Source organism: Elephas maximus, chromosome 1, assembly GCF_024166365.1.
Source record: "Elephas maximus indicus isolate mEleMax1 chromosome 1, mEleMax1 primary haplotype, whole genome shotgun sequence".
Lineage (NCBI taxonomy): Eukaryota > Metazoa > Chordata > Mammalia > Proboscidea > Elephantidae > Elephas > Elephas maximus.
The window spans coordinates 176,924,886-176,946,679 of NC_064819.1; the positions used below are offsets into that span (position 1 = coordinate 176,924,886).

Below are 21,794 nucleotides of genomic sequence, written 5' to 3' on the forward strand. Positions count from 1 at the left end.
TTATTGTATTTTAGCAAGCACAGCTTTTTTATTCTTTGCAAAGACTAATGCTCAAAAGCAGCTTACATTCTTTGATCACAAAAAAATTAGCAATGTGAGGGAGTGGAGTTTTTTTTTTTTATATAAAAACCTGTAAGCTTTAAAATTCTCAATTCTTGATTTTAAAATTAAAATCAGTATTCACAGGTATAGTTTTAGACAGTTAAGAAGTAGGACTGAATTCATTATTGACTGCTTTAAAATTAGTACATAAACAGTTTAGAATTTGATAATTATATGATTGTATTTTTTCATTTCATAGAATAGTAAATGTCCTGAGGGAACAAAACCCATGTTAATATTTGCTGGGGATGATTTTGATGTAACTGAAGACTATAGGAGACTAAAAAGTCTTCTTATTGGTAAGTATTTTAACTTATTATCTGCGAGGTAGCTCAGGTAGGCAATCTGAGGCTATCATGATGGCACTTTGCCACTTCACTCTAGGTGTACAACTTTTTTTTTAAAGAGATACTAAGTTTATTTTATTTATTTTTATTGTGGTAAATATATTTGTAGCAAAACACTTGCCATTTCACATAAACAGTTGAGTAATGTTAACTTATGTTCATCATGTTATTCACCCGTATCCGTTTCCAGATTGTTCTATCTTTAACAGACGCTTAGTGTTCCCTAAGCATTGAGTCCTCCTTTCCCCTTCCCTCTCTCCCCTGGTAAATGCTGATAAACTTGTCTCCTATACACTTGGCCTATTCTAGATATTTCACATAAACAGGTCGTGAAGTATTTGTCCTTTTGTGACTGATTTATTTCACTTTGCATGTTTTCAAGGTTCATCCCTGTTGTAGCAGGTATCAGGACTTCCAGTTCTCTTTATGGCTGAGTATTATTCCATTTTGTTTTTCCCTTCATATGTCGATGGACATTTAGGCTGTTTCTACCTTTTGGCTGTTATGAATAGGGCTGCAACATTGCTAGACAGTTACATTTGTACATTGGTGTAACAAGTATCTGTTCGTGTTCCTGCTTTCAATTCTGTTGGGTACATGCCTAGGAGGAGAACTGCCGGACCATGTGGTAATTTTGGGTTTAACTTTTTGAGGAGCTGCCCGACTTCCACAGTGGCTGTATGATTTTGCATTCCCACCAGCAATGGATGAGATTTCCAATTTCTCTTCATCCTTGCGGACACCTGTTTTCTGTTTTTTGCTTTTAATCATAGCCATTTTAGTAGGTGTGAAGCGGTATCTCATTGTGGTTTTGATTTGCATTTCCCTGATGACTAATGATGTTGCGCATTTTTTTAAGTGCTTGTTGACCATTTGTATTTTTTCTTTGGATAAATGTCTATTCAGCTTCTTTGCCCTGTCTGTAGCTTTTTCTTTCTTTTTGATCTCTTCTTTTTCTTTTCATTATTTTCTTTTTTTCCCCACCAATATCAGGAAAGTACTTAACCATGCTGGTAAAACTGAAGTGTTTGCTTGTACTTCGTAGATCATCGTTACTTTTTAAACCTATGATAATTTAGATATCGACCTATTTGTATAGTCTTTTACACTTTATAAAATGCGCCTATCTCTGATGATTCTTAGAATCATTAAATTAAATTTTCTTAGTCTGATAAATACTTTTCACAATATAACCCCAGTATAATAACTTGTCTGCCTGATCTCCCACTTCAGAAAAGTGGTTGTCTTAGGCTCAATTCTCTAGAGAAGCAAAACTAGTAAAGCGTATAAATATCTATATGGTGAGATATATATGAAGGAAATGGCTCACAAGGTTGTAGAGGCTCAAATGTCCCAAGTCCATGGGTTAGGCTGGAGGCTTCTCCTGATTCACGCAGCCACTGGGGCTGGTGAACCCAAGATCATCGGGTCAGACAGCGGGACTCTTGCTCACAGGCCTCAAAGACCAGTGAATCCCAAGATCAGCAGGCAAGACCACAGGTAAGCTGCTAGCTCAAGACCCAAGATCCAGAGGTCAGATGAACAGGAGCCAGCTGCAGGATTCAGAGCAAGCAAAATCCCCAAACCTTGCCAGAAAGTCTACTTAAATTCAATGCAGGCCACACTTCCAAGGAAACTCCCTTTCAACTGATTGGCTACTCAGAGCAAATCCCATCATGGAGGTGATCACATTATATCACATCTCATCACGGTAGTGATCCCATCATCATCATGTGACTGCTGGACTACGTCATAAGTACCAATCACTGAGAATCATGGCCCAGCCAAATTGACACAACCAATCACAGTGGTTTATTGAAAATACACACTTCTGTTGTCTTTTCTGTTCTCATTCCTATTTATCCAGTTCTACCATTTTTCAAGTTTCAGATCAGATATCATTTCCATTAAACCCTCAGTGACTTTCTTAGTTCCTTTTACTTCGTTATCAGAAATGCCACGCATGTACTAATACATGCTTCATTCTCACAGCAACTTTTTAAGGTTGTTTTGTAGATGACTTATTCTTAGTGAACTATGCAAGTTCCTAATGATTCCTGTGTTCTTTCCTATGTGTTTACAAGCCACTTTCTTAAAATCCTGTGTAGAGTTATTGCCTTTGTCTGGGGTTGATATTAAATTTTTAATCCACCCTTTCTGCCTTTTGTTGAAAAGCTGGCATTTTTGTTGTCCATGACTTTTCAAAGGCTACTAATATTTAATATTTTGTGATCACATTTGCCAACTCCTAAAATTTGTTCAGAAGATCTGAACTCACTTAAAGATCCAGGTATCTTTTTTTTCTTAAAGAAACAAAACTTCTTATTGAATTCTTTTTCTTCTTTCCTGCTCAGATACCTCCTTGACAGAGAAGACAGACCCCATAGGGGTTCAGAGTTTCTGCCTTCACAGTATGCTGTTACTCGCAAAGCAACAGTCCTTTATGTTTCCTCCTCACCTCGTTTCTAACAGCCATGTGATCCTCCTTCTGATGCTCAGCAGCATTTTCTCAAGTTTAAATAATTTGCTTTGTTTGAGCTTCCCACACGCCGTTGTTACAGCTTATTCCATACTTTTTATTGTTCTGACTGAATTTTTATATACTTTGCCCTACATCACTTTTTAAAAAATTTCTATTGTGCTTTAAGTGAAAGTTTACAAATCAAGTCAGTTTATCATACATAAATTTATATACACATTGCTATATACTCCTAATTATCTCTGCATCACTTTTGAAAAGTTGAGGCATAAGTTATAAATGAAATTGTTTACATGCTCTCTTTAATTCTGAGCCCACCAGAAAAAGGTTTGTGGGCAAACCCATCGCTTTAATTTTTCCTAATTGAGATTATTAATGGTCTTATTGTCAGGGTTTTAATCAGGACTTATTTCTCTTATTAATAATGATTACTTTTGTTTGTTTAATCATTACAATACCTCTTGAGTTTGGTACAATTAATCCATTTTGCAGATGGGAAAGCCAGAGAAGTTAAATAAGAGGTAGTGAGCCAGAATTGAAACCCAAAGCCTCAAATTTTCTCTCTCTGTCTTGCCTCTGGTGAACATATTTCCTTTTAGATTCTTTGCCTGTAGGTCCTTAACTATATTGTCTGTGAACTTAAAAAAAAAAAAGTGTATATGTATGTATATATTTATGTATATGTAAATGAGAGAAAATGACCAAAATTTCCTTCTTTTAGTATTACACCACAAGATAACAAGACCACTTTCCACCAAGATCCCTGTAACTTGTATTTCTTTGCCTCAGATTTCTTCCCTTTTTTCCCCTAGTCCTTCCATATAACTATTGTCAGTGAGGCAGGCATTTCAATTTCGTTATAACAGAGAGGGAGTTCCTTGGTGGTGCAAATGGTTAACATGCTTGGCTTTTAACTGAAAAGTCAGAGGTTCGAGACCACCCAGAGGTGCCTCAGAAGAAAGACCTGGCAATCTACATCTAAAAAATCAGCCATTTAAAACCCTATGGAGTGCAGTTCTACTCTGACACACATGGGGTCGCCATGAGTTGAAATTGACTTGATGCCAACTGGGGGAAAAAAAAACCAAAACAAAGAGCTTTTGTTTTTGTTTAATGGCTTTTATAAAAAGCTTATGTTGCCTTATTTTGTGCTTCCACTAGATGGCAGGAATGACCACATGATGCAGTAAGGAGGGGAGGGAGTGAAAACCAAAAAGGAATCTGGTAACAAGAAAAAAGAAAGGTAGAAGAAGAATGGAATGAGATTGTAGGACACCAAGGGAAGTTGAGTTTTTAGTATAAATATGAAGTAAGAACTACTGACTCATACTTGGTTTTTGTGGTGTATTCAAATGAAAGCAAGTAAATCAGTAGAGAGAATTTTGTCAAAGAACTTTCTTCTAGGAAGTTCCTTTTTTTTTGTACTTGGCCAGAAAGAAAAGTGGACTTTCTTAGCTTAGGTATTTTCTTGCAGATATCCATTTACCTCATTCTCAATTTTGCTTGCATTTTGATTTCTTAAATGTTACATAGATTTGTGGCTAATCCTAGTGGGTCCTGCTTTTCTTTATAGAAAACCAGCAGATATTTATTTTTAAATCCGGTCCATCCTAATTTTTATTGTTACTTTCTTATGTGACTGTTGCCTGTGTATAAAGATGATAGCAAGTCGAGTGATAGGCTAGTTTTATTAACTGCTCCTTCAAGACCTACCATTATTTAACTACCTAACTGGGTTACTTTTTCTTCATTGTATTTTTTCTAGGTTAGTGGTTATCGTTTTATTTTCTTTAGCCCTTCTCACTCCTAATTCTTATTCCACTTGAAAAATACGGGTTTGTAATGTACTAGGGAAACCCTGGTGATGTAGTGGTTAAGTGCTATAGCTGTGAACCAAAGGGTCGGCAGTTTAAATCCACCAGGCGCTCCTTGGAAACTCTATGGGGCAGTTCTACTCTGTCCTATAGGGTCGCTATGAGTAGGAATCGACTCCACGGCACTGGGTTTGGTTTTTGGTTTTGGTTAATGTAATAGTGAAATAAAAAATTACTGCTGTTGATTGGGCTAGATAATTTTAAAATTAATCGTCCTTAAGGACTGCACAGTTAATATTATTTTATGGATGAAAAAATTAAGACCACTGTTAACTTACTTGCCCAAAACTAGTAAATGGAGGAATCAGCAGCATGTGACCTTATTTTTTTTTCTGACTACAGACTCCACATTCTTTCCAATAGACTGTTCTGGGAAGGAAGATATATTCCCCACCACTATTATAAACGTGTGTTTTTTATTGTTGTTAGCTGCCGTTGTCCCCATGTGTCTGTCAGTTGGTCGACTGCTGGGGCTTATGTGTTGCGGTGATGCTGGAAGCTGTGCCACCGGTATTCAAATACCAGCAGGATCACCCATGGCGGACAGGTTTCAGCTGACCTTCCAGACTAAGACAGACTAGGAAGAAGGACCCAGCAGTCTACTTCTGAAAAGATTTAGCCAGTGAAAACCTTAGGAATGGCAGCGGAACGTTGTAATATAGTGCTGGAAAATGAGCCCCCCAGGTTGGAAGGCACTCAAAAGACAACTGGGGAAGAGCTGCCTCCTCGAAGTAGAGTTGACCTTAATGACATGGATGGAGTAAAGCTTTCGGGACCTTCATTTGCTGATGTGGCACAACTCAAAATGAGAAGAAACAGCTGCAAACACGCATTAATAATTGGAACATGGAATACGAACTATGAATCTAGGAAAATTGGTAGGTTGTCAAAAATGAAATGGAACGCATAAACATTGATATTCCAGGTATTAGTGAGCTGAAAGGGACTGCTATTGGCCATTTTGAATTGGACAGTCGTGTGGTCTACTGTGGTGGGAATGACAAACTGAAGACAAATAGCGTTGCATTCATCCTCAAAAAAAATGTTTCAAGGTCTATCCTGAAGTACAATGCTGTCAATGATAGGATAATATCCATACACCTACAAAGAAGACCAGTTAATACAACTATTATTCAAATTTGTGCACCAACCACTAAGGCCAAACATGAAGAAATTAAAGATTTTTACCAATGTCTGCAGTCTGCAGTTGATCAAATTTCCAATCAGGATGCGTTTATAATTACTGGAGATTGGAATGTGAAAGTTGGAAACAAAGAAGAAGGATTGGTAGTTGAAAAATATATGGCCTTGGTAATAGAAACAATACTGGAGGTCGCATGATAGAATTTTGGAAGACCATCAACTTCTTTCATTGCAAATACCATTTTTCACCAACATAGACAGCGGCTATACACTTGGTCCTTGCTGGATGGGATACACAGGAATCAAATTGACTACATCTGTAGAAAGAAACTGTGGAAAAGCTCAATATCATCAGTCAGAACAAGGCCACTGGCCGACTGCAGAACAGACCATCAATTGCTGATATGCAAATTCAAGTTGAAGCTGAAGACGATTAGAGTAAGTTGACAAGAGCCAAAGTATGATCTTGAGTATATCCCACCTGAATTTAGAGGCCATCTAAAGAGTAAATTTGACTTGTTGAACACTAATGACTGAAGACCAGATGAGCTATGGAATATCAAGGACATCATCCGCGAAGAAAACAAGAGGTCATTAAAAAGACAGGAAGGAAAGAAAAGCCCAAAATGAGTATCAGAAGACACTCTGAAACTTGCCCTTGAACATCAAGTAGGTAAAACGAAAGGAAAAAATGATGAAGTAGAAGAGTTGGGAAACCCTGGTGGCACAGTGGTAAAAGTGTAAACGGCTGCTAACCAAAGGGTCGGCAGTTCAAATCCACCAGGTGCTCCTTGGAAACTCTATGGGGCAGTTCTACTCTGTCCTATAGGATCGCTATGAGTCGGAATTGACTCATTGGCACTGGGTTTGGTTTTTTTTGTTTAGAAGAGTTGAACAAAAGATTTTAAAGGGCTGCTTGAGAAGAAAAAATAAAGTATTATAACAACATGTGCAAAGACCTGGAGGTGGAAAACTGAAAGGGAAGAACATACTCTACATTTCTCAAGCTGAAAGAACTGAAGAAAAAATTCAAGCTTTGAGTTACAATATTGAAGGATTCTATGGGGAAGATATCAGAAGACTCAGTAAGCATTGAAAGAAGATGGAAGGAATATACAGAGTCACTATATCAAAAAGAATTGGTCGATGTTCGGCCACTCCAGGAGGTACCATATGAGCAGGATCCAATGATAATGAAGGAAGAAGTCCCAACTGTACTGAAGGCGTTGGTGAAAAACAAGACTCCAGGAACTGACAGAATACCAATTGAGATGTTTAAACAAACGGATGCAGTGCTGAAAGTACCCACTCGTCTATGCCAAGAAATTTGAAAGAGCTACCTGGTCAGCCAACTGAAAGGGATCTATATTTTATGCCTATCCCCAAGAAAGGTGATCCCACTGAATGTGGAAATTACCGAACAGTATCATTAATATGCAAGTAAAATTTTGCTGAAGATCATTCAGAAGTGACTGCAGGAGTATATCGACAGGGAACTGCCAGAAATTCAAGCTGGATTCAGAAGAAAATACAGGACCAGAGATATCATTTCTGATGTCAGGTGGATCCTGGCTGAAAGTAGAGAATACCAGAAAGACGTTTACCTGTGTTTTATTGACTATGCAAAGGCATTTGACTGTGTGTATCGTAACAAATTATGGGGTTTGATGATATGAAGATTGGGAATTCTAGAACACTTAATTGTGCTCATGTGGAATCTGTGCATAGATCAAGGGGCAGTCATTCAAACAGAACCTGGGGCTACTATGTGGTTTAAAGTCAGGAAAAGTATATGTCAGGGTTGTATCCTTCACCATACCTATTTAGCCTGTATGCTGAGCAAATAATCTGAGAAACTGGACTATATGAAGAAGAAAGGGGTATCAGGATTGGAGGAAGACTCATTAACAACCTTCGTTATGCAGATGACACAACATTGCTTGCTGAAAGTGAACTTGAAGCACTTACTGATGAAGATCAAAGACCACAGCCTTCAGTATGAATTATACCTCAACATAAAACAAAAATCATCACAACTGGACCAGTAAACAACATGATAAATGAAGAAAAGATTGAGGTTGTCAAGAATTTCATTTTACTTAGACCCACAATCAATACACACGGAAGCAGCAGTCAAGAAATCAAAAGATGCGTTGCATTGGGCAAATCTGCTGCAAAAAATCCCTTTAAAGCATTGAAAAGCAAAGATGTTACCTTGAAGACTAAGGTATGCCTGATTCAAGCCATGGCATTTTCAGTCGCCTCTCATGCATGTGAAAGCTAGACAATGAAATAAGGAAGATGGAAGAAGAATTGATGCTTTTGAATTGTAGTATTGGAGAAGAATACTGAATATACCATGGGCTGCCAAAAGAACAAACAAACTTGCCTTGGAAAAAGTACAACCGTAATCCTCCTTAGAAACAAGGATGTCAAGGCTACGTCTCACATACTTTGGACATGTTAGGAGGAATCTGCTGCTTTAACATTTTTTTTTTTAAATAAGGGAAAGGATCAACGAAGCAGTTGTATCTTTGGGCAGAGCTAAGAAGAACATATTTTCCAAAATATCAGTGTGCTCAAAAATGAATTAGGGATTCTCGTGTTTCTGAGGGGCTTTTAAAAAAAAAAAAAAACCTCTTAAAGATATTCCCACACAGTATACCGAATCTCAAGATTTACTAGGGATCTGTTTGTAAGGAAAGGCTACAGTTCTCAGAAAACTACATCTTGATCTGTTGGAGACTATGGTTATATTCATTTCATCCCTTAGGGGGGACTCTTGTTTGCGTGCTGAAATGAAGCAGGGTTCAGAACCATGGGGTGAATAGTAGAGTGATGAACCACGGGATTTTACCGACTTCGATACCCTTCCCAATTCTGCATGCTCTCAGTTCCTAGACTATCATATTCATGGTTTCTTGGCTGTGTTAGGAAAGCCAGCCATATACAAAGTAGATTCTCTAGTCAGGTGTGCTGCTGTATTTGCTATAACCTGAGGTTAAGAGACCTGTCAACACCCCAGGCAACCTCTTGGGCCCTCTTCCACTGTATCTGCTCATGGACACAGCTGCCCTTGACATCTTCTCTTTGCTTAGAATTGATTCATTAAAAGATTGTCCAAACAGGCTTGCTTTCTCTGACCACAGCTGATTTATCTTCTACCTCTCCCACCGGCTTTCCTCTGCTTAACCTGTTACTTAGTTTACCCTTATCTTTATCTTCATAATGTCTCTCTTTTTAAGCAGGCCATCATTCCTGCCCATTTTAGGGTCAGCCTTTTTGGCTGTTTTAATTTTAGACATATTTCAGCCACCACTGTTCTGATTATTCAGACTCATCTTGTACCTTCCTGGCCCCAGTCCCAGAATCAGCTATTTTTCCAAGGAGCCCTAGGTTTGTTTTAAAGTGAGAAATTATTTAAGAAACTGTAATCTGAATACAGACACTAAAATGCCCATTGCTTCTGAGTTGGCCATTGTTTCTAGGCTTTTCCGGTGGGCACAGTTATCAAATATGTTTGTTTGTTGAGATAAAATACATCCTGAGTTTATACTGATACTTCCAGTTCACATTTAGGACAAAGGAGTATTTACTTAACCTCATTGACTTTACATCTGTACCTTTTCTTTTTTTTTGATGACAAAAGTCCAAATTCTCAGTGACTCCAACATAATTGTGTGTTTGCTTTATACTGTACCGTACATACAGTATAAATACTCTGAAACTTCCTCTTCAAAGTAGAGTAGCTAAAGCAAATAGAAGAAATAGTGATGTAAAAAAGCTGAACAGAAGATTTCAAAGGGCGGCTTGAGAAGATAAAGTATTATAATAAAACTAAGAGTTAGAAAACCAGAATGGAAGAACACGCTCGGCATTTCTCAGGTTGAAAGAACTGAAGAAAAAATTCAAGCCTCGAGTTGCAATTTTGAAGGATTCTGTGGGCAAAATATTGAACAGTGCAGGAAGCATCAAAAGAAGATGGAAGGAGTACACAGAGTTACTGTATCAAAAAGAATTGGTCGTTCGTTCAACTATTTCAAGAGGCAGTATGTGATCAGGAACTGATGGTACTGAAGGAAAAAGTCCAAGCTGCACTGAAAGCATTGGCGAAAAACAGGACTCCAGGAATGACGGAATATCAGTTGAGATGTTTCAGCAAACATGATGCAGCGCTGGAAGTACTCACTCATCTATGCCAAGAAATTTGGAAGATAGCTACCTGGCCAGCCAACTGGAAGAGATTCATATTTGTGCCCATTCCAAAGGAGATCCAACAGAATGTGAAAATCATTAAACGATATTAATATCACACGCAAGTAGAATTTTGCTGAAGATAATTAGAAAACAGTTGCAGCAGTACATCCACAGGGAACTGCCAGAAATTCTTACTGGATTAAGAAGAGGACATAGAGGGATATTGCTGATGTCAGATGGATCTTGGCTGAAAGCAGAGAATACCAGCAAGATGTTTACCTGTGTTTTGTTGACTGTGCAAAGGCATTTGACTGTGTGGATCATAACAAATTATGGATAACATTGCAAAGAATAGGAATTTCATAATACTTGTGTTCATGTGGAACCTATAGATAGACCAGGAGGCAGTCATTTTAACAGAATTTGTTGATACTGTGTGGTTTAAAATCAAGAAAGATAAATTGCTGAGTGAAATAAGGAAAACACATGCGAATCTTTGATGTGACTAGACTAATAAGAAACTAGAAATATTGGTTGCCTCCAAGTAGGGATCTTGATAGGCTGAGTTGGGAGGGAGAATTATTACTATACACCCATTGTTAAAGGAGTCCTGGTGGCACCATAGTTAAGGTGATCGACTGCTAACTGAAAGGTTGGCAGTTCAAAACCATCAGTGGCTCCATGGGAGAAGGATGTGGTAGTTGGCTTCTGTAGAGATTTACTGTAGAGATTACAGCCTTGGAAATTCTATGGGGCAGTTCTGCTCTGTCCTGTAGGTTTGCTGTGAGTCAGAATCAACTCAACAGCAATAGGTTTGGTTTTTTTTACCTATTATACCGGCTGTTCGAACCCATCCAGCAGCTCTGCAGGAGAAAGACCTGGCCATCAGCTCCCATAAAGTTTGCAGCCAAGGAAACCCTGTGGGCTGGTTCTGCTCTGTCACATGAGGTCTCTGTGAGTTGAAATTGACTTGATGGCACCTAACAACAACAACAACTCATTGTACCATTTGAATTTTGAAGCATGTAAATGTATAACCCATTTAAAGTAAAATTTAAAAATCTTAAGTGAAAAAAAAATCAAGAAAGGTTTCCGTCAGTGTTGTATCCTTTCAGCATACTTATTCAGTCTGTATGCTGAGCACATAATCTGAGAAACTGGACTCTATGAAGAAGAACAGGGCATCAGGATTGAAGGAAGACTCTTTAACAACCTGAGCTATGCAGATGACACAACCTTGCTTGCTGAAAGTGAAGAGGACTTGAAGCACTTACTGAAGAAAATCAAAGACTGCAGCCTTCAGTATGGATTACACCTCAACATAAAACAAAAACCCTCACAACTGGATGGATAAGCAACGTCATGATAAATGGAGAAATGATTGAAGTTGTCAAGGATTTCATTTTACCTGTCAAAGCAGTAGTCAAGAAATCAAACGAGTCGGTTCCAACTCATAGCAATTCTGTGTACAACAGAACAAAACACTGCCCGGTCCTGTGCCGTCTTCACAATTGTTGCTGTGTTCGAGCCCATTGTTGCAGCCACTGTGTCAGTTCATCTCATTGAGGGTCTTCCTCTTTTTTGATGACCCTCTACCTTACCAAGCACGATGTCCTTCTCGAGGGACTGGTCCTTCTTGATACCATGTCCAAAGCAGATGACATGAAATCTCGCCATCTTTGCTTCTAGGGAGTATTCTGGCTGTACTTCTTCCAAGACAGATTTGTTCATTCTTCTGGCAGCCCATGGTATATTGAATATTCTTCACCAGTACCATAATTCATATGAATCAGTTCTTCTTCAGTCTTCCTTATTTATTGTATAATTTCCTTAATCAGTACACATTTTTAAAGTTTTAAAATTTGATGGATTCTGACATATGTAGACACCTGTGAAAACACCACTGTAATCAAGATAAAGAACTTTTCCATCACCCCCAGAAGTTTCCCTGTGCCCCTTTGTCTTAGCCATCTAGTGCTGCTATAACAGAAATACCCCAGTGGATGGTTTTAACAAAGAGAAGTTTATTTCTTCACAGTAAAGTAGGCTAAAAGTCCAAATTCAGGGTGTCAGCTCCAGGGGAAGGCTTTCTCTCTCTTTCAGTCTTCCCCCAAACTAGGAGTTTCCCCGTGCAGGGACCCCAGCGTTCGACAAGCTCTGCTCCCACCAGCACTGCTTTCTTGGTGGTGTGAGGTCCCCAACTAACTCTCTGTTTTCTTCCGTTACCTATTATCTCTTGAGAGATAAAAGGTGGTACAGGCTACACCCCAGGGAAACTCCCTTTACATTGGATCAGGGATGTGGCCTGGTAAGGGTGTTACAATCCCACCCTAGTCCTCTTTAACATAACATTACAATCACAAAATGGAGGACAACTGCAGAATACTGGAAATCGTGGCCTAACCAGGTTAATACATTTTGGCGGGGGACATAATTCAATCCATGACACCCTTTTACGATCCATCTTTTTTTCACTATCCCAGGCAAACCTTGATCTGTTTTGTATCACCATAGAATTGTCTGCATTTTCTAGAGTTTTAGATAAGTATAATCATACAGTAAGTACTTTTTGGATTTCACTTCTTTCGTTCAGTGTAAATACTTGGAGATTCATCCATGTCATTGCACATATCAATAGTTTATCCCTTTAAAGTGCCAAGCAATATCCCATTGAATAGATAATCCCACAATTTGTTTATTCATTCATCTGTGTTTGGACATTTAGGTCGATTCCAGCTTTTTGCTGTTACGAATAAAGCTTCTATGAAGATTTGTGTACAAGTCTTTGTGAGGACATACATTTTAACTTACTTTGGGTATTTCATTTATGGTTGGGTCATTTGGATAGTGGATGTTTACCTTTTTAAGAAAACTGCCAAAGTATTTTCCAAAGTATACCATACCATTTCACATTACACCAGCAGTGTATGAGAGTTTCATTTGCCCCATATCCTTGTTAATACTTGGTATACCATTCTTTTTAATTTTAGCCATTCTAATGGATGTATAGTGATATCGTGTAGTTTTAGTTTTGTATTTTCTGGTGATCGGTGCTGTTGAGCATCTTCTCATGTGCTCTTGGCCGTTAATATATCTTTCGTGGAGTGTCTTTTGAAATCTTTCCTTCTTTTTTATTGGATTGTCTTATTATATGTATATGTTTATATTAAAGGTCCTTTGTCTCTGTCTGATACATACATTCTGTGAATATTTTCTCCCAGTTTGGCTTGCTTTTTTGTTTTAATGGTATTTTTCAACAACAGAAGGTTTTAATTTTTAAAATTATGAACGAAGTCAGTTTTATCCATTTTTTTTCTCTAATAGGTATGTGCTTATTGTGTTTTGTCTAAGAAACCTTTGCTTATCCCAAGGTTGCAGTTATTTTTCTCTTGTATTTCCTTCTAGAATTTTTTTTACTTTTAGGTTTGACATTTGATTTAGGCTTATGATGCATTTAGAATCAATTTTTGTATATGGTATGAGGTAAAGGTCCATGTTCATTTTTCCCCATATGGATATCCAGTTGTTCTGGCACCATTTGCTAGAATGATTTTCCTTTCCCTCATTGACTTGCAGTGGCACCTTTGTTGAAAATCAGTTGACCATTTAAGTGTGGGTCTGTTTCTGAATTCCCTAATGTGTTGCACTGATCTACATCTCTCTTCACTTATACCAAACTATCCTGATTACTGTAGCTTTATAGTAAGGGTTGAAGTCAGATGGAGTAAGTCTTAAAGCTTTGTTCTTTAAAAACTATTCTTTTTCGGTCCTTTGCATTTCCTTATACATTTTGAAATTAGCTTGTCAATTTCTATCAAAAAAGTCTGCCAAATTACTGAAAAAGAAGAAGAAAGTGGGAGGCCTCACTCTACCTGATTTCAGAACCTATTATAGAGCCACAGTAGTCAAAACAGCCTGGTATTGGTACAACAACAGGCACATAGACCAGTGGAACAGAATTGAGAACCCAGATATAAATCCATCCACATATGAGCACCTGATATTTGACAAAGGCCCAGTGTCAGTTAATTGGGGAAAAGATAGTCTTTTTAACAAATGGTGCTGGCATAACTGGATATCCATTTGCAAAAAAATGGAACAGGACCTATACCTCACACCAAGCACAAAAACTAACTCCAAGTGGATCAAAGACCTAAACATAAAGACTAAAACGATAAAGATCATGGAAGAAAAAATAGGGACAACCTTAGGAGCCCTAATACAAGGCATAAACAGAATACAGAACATTACCAAAAATGACGAAGAGAAACCAGATAACTGGGAGCTCCTAAAAATCAAACACCTATGCTCATCTAAAGACTTCACCAAAAGAGTAAAAAGACCACCTACAGACTGGGAAAGAATTTTCAGCTATGACATCTCCAACCAGCGCCTGATCTCTAAAATCTATATGATTCTGTCAAAACTCAACCACAAAAAGACAAACAACCCAATCAAGAAGTGGGCAAAGAATATGAACACACACTTCACTAAAGAAGATATTCAGGCAGCTAACAGATACATGAGAAAATGCTCTCAATCATTAGCCATTAGAGAAATGCAAATTAAAACTACGATGAGATTCCATCTCACACCAACAAGGCTGGCATTAATCCAAAAAACACAAAATAATAAATGTTGGAGAGGCTGTAGAGAGATTTGAACTCTTATACACTGCTGGTGGGAATGTAAAATGGTACAACCACTTTGGAAATCTATCTGGCGTTATCTTAAACAGTTAGAAATAGAACTACCATACAACCCAGAAATCCCACTCCTCGGAATATACCCTAGAGAAACAAGAGCCTTCACACAAACAGATATATGTACACCCATGTTTCTTGCAGCTCTGTTTACGATAGCAAAAAGCTGGAAGCAACCAGGGTGTCCATCAACGGATGAATGGGTAAATAAATTGTGGTATATTCACACAATGGAATACTGCACATCGATAAAGAACAGTGACGAATCTGTGAAACATTTCATAACATGGAGGAACCTGGAAGGCATTATGCTGAGCGAAATCAGTCAGAGGCAAAAGGACAAATATTGTGTAAGACCACTATTATAAGATCTTGAGAAATAGTATAAACTGAGAAGAACACATACTTTTGTGGTTACGAGGGGGGGAGGGACGGAGAGGGTTTTTTACTGATTAGTAGATAAGAACTGCTTTAGGTGAAGGGAAGGACAACACTCAATACATGGAAGGTCAGCACAATTGGACTGGACCAAAAGCAAGGAAGTTTCCGGGATAAAATGAATGCTTCAAAGGTCAGCGGAGCAAGGGCGGGGGTTTGGGAACCATGGTTTAAGGGGACTTCTAAGTGAATTGGCAAAAAAATTCAATTATGAAAACATTCTGCATCCCACTTTGAAATGTGGCGTCTGGGGTCTTAAATGCTAACACGTGGCCATCAAAGATGCATCAATTGGTCTCAACCCACCTGGATCAAAGGAGAATGAAGAACACCAAGGTTACACGACAACTAAGAGCCCAGAAGACAGAAAGGGCCACATGAACCAGAGACCTACATCATCCTGAGACCAGAAGAGCTAGTTGGTGCCCGGCCACAATCGATGACTGCCCTGACAGGGAGCACAATAGAGAACCCCTGAGGGAGCAGGAGACCAGTGGGATGCAGACCCCAAATTCTCATAAAAAGACCAGACTTAATGGTCTGACTGAGACTAGAGGAATCCCGGCGGTCATGGTCCCCAAACCTTCCGTTGGCACAGGACAGGAACCATCCCCGAAGACAACCCATCAGACATGAAAGGGACTGGACAGTGGGTAGGAGAGAGATGCTGATGAAGAGTGAGCTAATTATATCAGGTGCACACTTGAGACTGTGTTGGCATCTCCTGTCTGGAGGGGGGATGGGAGGATAGAGAGAATTGGAAGCTGGCAAAATTGTCACGAAAGGAGAGACTGGAAGGGCTGACTCATTAGGGGGAGAGCAAGTAGGAGTATGGAGTAAGATGTATATAAACTTATATGTGACTGACTTGATTTGTAAACGTTCACTTGAAGCTCAATAAAAGTTAAAAAAAAAAAAAAAAAAGATTCCACCAGCTTGTCCTAAAACCCTAAAAAAAAAAAAAAAAGCCTGCCAGAATTTTTGTTCTGATTGTATTCAATCTGTGCATCAATTTGGGGAGAATTGTATTCTTTGATAAAATTGAGTCTTCTAATTCATGGACATAGTGTTTCTGTTCATTTATGTGGGTCTTTTAAAGTTTCCCTCAGCAGTGTTCTGTAACACGTTTTCTGTCAGATTTATTCCTAAGTGTTGTTTGTGTTTTGATGCTAGTATAAATGGGATTTTTGGTGGGAGGGGATTGCTTATTAAACTTAATTTTGTTATATAATAGTGTAAAATAATAATATATTTTCAAAGTCAGATCTACAAAATAAGGTACCTATTCCTGTGCTTTACACACTGTTCTCTTAACCTTTAATCTTTAATACACTTTTTTTGTTTATTATATTTTAAAGCACATAATGCTCACCTTCTATGCTTGTTTGCCAGCCCCTCCCTTTCCCTTCATAATTACGTTCATAAGTGCTCCGTGCCAATTTTATTTTACAGCAACATGTAAAAAAAAAAAAGTTGGCATAGTGGCCCTTAACAAAAATACCTCGTAATAGGTGCTGTAGTACACATTTGTTAAGTGAATGAATCCTTGCCAACAGTCTTTATGTGTAAGCAATACTCTGTTCTTTCTAACCTCAGAAAGTATCTTGCTATTAGCCATACTTGATTTTGGGCTGCTAAGTTCTGCCATTTATGCCCGTTAGGCTGGCTGTTCCCTATTCCCCAAACCCTTTTCACTGCATACGTTTGTGTTATCTTGATACTTTGTGAACTGTATTGAAATTTCAATTTGGTAGTTAAGGGAAAGTGTTGGCATAACAGAATGACTGTTTAGTACTGTTGGGTATAGGTGGAAAAGTTCTTTTATAATCATTGTCTTTGAAAATTTCATCTGGTAAAGAGTACTTTTCCATATGCTTATTTTCTTAAAACTTTCTCCCTTCATTTCATTCTTAAAAGTTAATGGGAAAAGCACATATGCGTGGAAAATTTTGCGTTATAAAAGTGGTTTCAGAGCAGACCAGAATACACGTCTTGTTCCCCAGAACTTCTCTGAGTCCAATAATGCTACCACAGCAATGAGTAGGACTTTATCAACTGGACTGCTGAAAGAAAGCTGGGTTTTGGCAAATTATTGGAAAGCTCTTCATTAATTATGATATTTAGATCAAAATACCTTGAAAAGGTACCAAGTTGTTTTGTAAATATGTCCCTGAGGGGATTTTATTTTGGGGGAGTAGGAAGGGTAAATATACATGTGCACCCACACTGTATTTATTTCATACACACACTAATGTGATTTTTTTTTTTTATTGTGCTTTACAAATCAAGTCAGTCGTTCATACAAAAACTTATATACACCTTGCTATGTTGCTCTCGTCCTAATGAGACAGCACATTTCTTTCTCTCCACCCTGTATTTCCTGTGTGCATTCAGCCAGCTTCTGTCTCCCTCTGCCTTCTCACTTTCCCTCCAGACAGGAGCTGCCCACATAGTCTCCTGTGTCTGCCTGAGCCAAGAAGCTTACTCCTCACTGGTGTCATTTTCTATCCCATTGTCCAGTCCATTCCCTGTCTGAAGAGCTGGCTTTGGAAATGGCTCCAGTCTTGGGCTAACGAAAGGTCTGGGGACCATGACCTCCAGAGTCCTTCTAGTCTGAGTCAGACCATTAAGTCTGGTTTTTTTACGAGAATTTGAGGTCTGCACTCCACTGCATTTCTGCTCCATCAGGGATTCTCTGTTGTGTTCCCTGCCAGGGCAGTCATCGGTTGTAGCCAGGCACCATCTAGTTCTTCTGGTCTCAGGCTGATGTAGTCTCTGATTTATGTGGCCCTTTCTGTCTCTTGGGCTCATAATTACCTTGTGTCGTTGGTGTTCTTCATTCTCCTTTTGCTCCATGTGGGTTGAGACCCATTGATGCATCTTAGATGGCCACTTACTAGCATTTAAGACCCCAGACGCCACTCACAAAAGTGGGATACAGAGTGTTTTCTTAATAGATTTTATGATGCCAATTGACTTAGATGTCCCCTGAAACCAGGGTCCCCAGACCCCCGCCCCTGCTACTCTGGGCTTTGAAGTGTTTGGTTTATCCAGGAAACTGCTTTGCTTTTGGTTTAGTCTAGTTGTGCTGACCTCGCCTGTATTGTGTGTTGTCTTTCCCTTCACCTAAAGTAGTTCTTGGTGATTTTCTTTTAGTTGTGATTTTCTTTCATTAGCCATGAGATAGGAAAAACAGCTGTGGAAAATAGTTTGGCACGTCCTCTAAAAGTTAAATATAGAATTACATACGGCCCAACAATTCTACTCCTAGGCATACCCCAAAAAACTGAAAGCAGAGACACATACGTGTACACCAGACAGATACGTGATCATTGCATCATTATTCACAATAGCCAAAAGGTAGAAACAACCCAGGTGTCCATCAAGAGGTAAACAGATGGACAAAATGTTGTATATACATATGATGGAGTATTATTCAGCCATAAAGAAAATTGAGGTTCTTACATATGTGATGACATGGGTGAACCTTAAAGACATTATGCTGAGTGATATGAGTCAGTCACAAAAGGACAAATATTATATGATCTCATTTATAGGAAATATCTAGAATAGGCAAATGCATAGAAACAAAAGTTTGTTAGTGGTTACCAGGGACTTGCGGGGGTGGGGAATGGGGAGTTATGGCTTGACAGATCCCTAAGTTTGTGTTTGCAGTAATGAAAAACATTTGGAAATGGATACTCATGATTGCACAGTATGCTGAATATAATTAACATAATGGAATTGTACATTTAAAAATGGTTAAAATGGCAAGTGTTTTATTATATGCATCTTACCACAATAAAACTAAAAAATAAAAAAAGGAAAAGCAAACAACAAAGGATGTATGTAGCCATACACATGGGGTCACTATGAGTCAGAATCGACTCCACAGCATCAGGATTTTTGTTTTGTTTTGGGTCAGGGAGTATGGGCTAATGAGAAAGAGGAAAGGAAAGCTCTGGGAGGTACAGATTGGGATAAGAATGGGATTTCCTATTCCTCACATCGTCTGCTTTGGGGCAGCCCTTCTTAAGTAATTAAGTTGGATGTACTTTTAGTGATAATCTTAGCTAAATGTTATTCATGTGTTTCCATTTAGCTTCTTTAGGGTTCAGTTTTCTCAACTGTAAAACGAGGGGGTCAGTCTTGATTTCTCTTTTCCAGATTTCTTTCATTCATGTACCACTTTCATGATAGCCAAGTCCACATTGTATCCGTATACTATTGTTCACTGGAGATTTTTCTCTAAATTGACTCTCCTCTTTTTAAAAGGAAACTTTATGTCCCTTCCCTAAATGGAAAATAGTACACGATAAAATAAACACATACATAATAAATTATATTCGTCCATGTGTCATCTGAAATCATTCATTGGTGTCACCAATGAGTGGTATGATTGCCATATGGCAGTTAAACACCCTTTTCACTGATCTGTAAGGTTTTTTTTCCGGTTTTAACACTTTATAAAGTCTGTTGTACTTTGCTCACATAGTTGAGATTTCTTGTTAGAATTTTATTGGCCTCCCCCATAAAACAAAGGCTAGTTTGGTTATTAGCATTTATTTTAATAGCTGAAGTTTGAACAGTCATTTTTTATAGAAATTTTCTGTGAATATGATTATATGATGTGCTCCTGTGGCAGCATTGACTTAGAGGGAGAAGAACTTCAAAACTGAAAAATCGTTTGGCTCATTGAACTAAACACGGAAAGAAAGTCATGAGATTCAGTGGTAGAGGTGGGGGTGAGGTGGGCTTCCAACATTTTTCAGGGATCATTTTTTATGCTGCCTGTCCTAGGTAAGTTCTAGGTGAGTATTAGAATAAAACTGAGCACTAAATGTAGCACTTTGTAACCCAATTTTAAAAGTGTTTTGGTCTTCCTTTTTTAAAACAACTTAATGTCTGCTTTTAGATTTCTTCAGAGGCCCCACAGTGTCAAATATCCGCCTGGCTGGTTTAGAGTATGTTCTGCACTTCACTGCACTGAATGGGAAGATTCACTTTCGAAGCTATAAGTAAGTCCGTGCTTTTGTAAATCCTCAGGGTTGGTGTTTTAGTGTGACTGTTTTATAGCGCTCAAACCTGGAATTGATGTCAAGTCAGAAGTTTGTTAGGAGAATTTGCAGAATAGCAGTGGCAGCAGCTCTGTGCTCATCCTCAGTTTGATCATCCACTGGTAACCCATACATCTGAAACCTTATTTTTCCAGGGCACCAAAGCCTCTAATGCTATACTCTCTGAGTCTAGAACACTAATTCAGCCCTGGCTTCCCCTAGCTTTATGCAGTAACTCCTTGTTTTTCCTGACTAGATTTGCGGCACTAAGCGGTACATCTTAGGCCAGCCCAAGTAAATCTCAAAATCCTGGGTCCAAAAAATGGAATATCTGAAGGGAACAAGAAGATTTAATGGCCAGAATCATTTTACCTTTTCTCTCCAGACTAGTTCCTCTGCCTCTCGCTTCTACTATGATGCCATTTATATAAATCTTAGCAAGCGATTTTTGTTTTTTTTTTGAGGTAAGCTTAATACTTTTTTCCTTTTTAAAAATAAAGTATTGCCACTGGCTGGTACAGACCACATTTTCCTAGAGAATACATTGACTTCTACAATCGCCTTTCTTTGTACAATGAATTCAGACTTTGATGCACATCTTGAGCTGTGGTGTGGCGGCGCAGCCTGCGAGCTCAGTGTTGACAGCGTGGTCTGTACAGTACTGCTTGTTTGTTCAGCATTTGTGGACTTCAGTGTTTCTTACATGGCTTTAAATTTTTTTGGGGGGGGTCTCCTTCACAGTGGAGTACATCGAAGATCAGCTTATGTTCGGTGAACATCCAAATGAAACTAAATATTCACCTCTTTTGGCAATGAATGATTTCAATCTTTGTCTTAGCTGTATTGAGTCAGAGATAATTTATTTCTTCTTACCATATCATTAGTACTACGACTTCCATTTTTCTGTTTTCCTTTCATTAAATAAATAAATAAAAGGCAAAATGTAGTAAATACCCAAATGATTACCTGATATAATTAGGGATTTTATTATCATTTTTAGATAGTTGTGGTTGAGAGCTTCTGACATATGTTGTTTGAGTATCTACAGTTGATTTGGGTATTTCCAGGATGTGTTATACTATAAATTAAGTGGCTCCTATTTAGAGAACAAGAAATCAAAGATGAAAAACTGCTAACATAAAAAAATTTTGAAAACTCTGCTAAATATAGAGATTTTGAGGATACAAAGGAGGTAGAGGTATAAAGATAAAAGTCTTTGAGATTGAGAAATGACTAATAAGAATAGCCTAAAATTCCTTCATGGTGAACAATTACAAAGTATTTGCTTTTACCAGAATTTATATTTAGGGAAAAGAAAGATTTATTTGTAAAGAAAGAAACGAATGCAAAGAGAATAAAGCAAAATGAGCAGAAAATGAGCAAATCACACTTAAGACCCAGGGTAAATCGGCAGTGTCTACATATATCCATCCCATCCACTTAATTTAAGAAGA

General features: G+C 38.3%; 1 protein-coding gene across 4 annotated transcripts in view; it reads left to right on the forward strand.

Moving 5' to 3' along the window:
• RPF2 (ribosome production factor 2 homolog) overlaps positions 1 to 21,794 on the forward strand; it is a 50,628-nt gene that overhangs the window by 16,750 nt on the left and 12,084 nt on the right. For all 4 annotated transcript variants that reach the window (XM_049898985.1, XM_049898991.1, XM_049898997.1 and 1 more), the window contains exons 7-8: positions 302 to 401; positions 20,199 to 20,301. In XM_049898985.1, the coding sequence (XP_049754942.1) occupies positions 302 to 401; positions 20,199 to 20,301 (203 nt within the window). The remainder of the gene's footprint in view (positions 1 to 301; positions 402 to 20,198; positions 20,302 to 21,794) is intronic.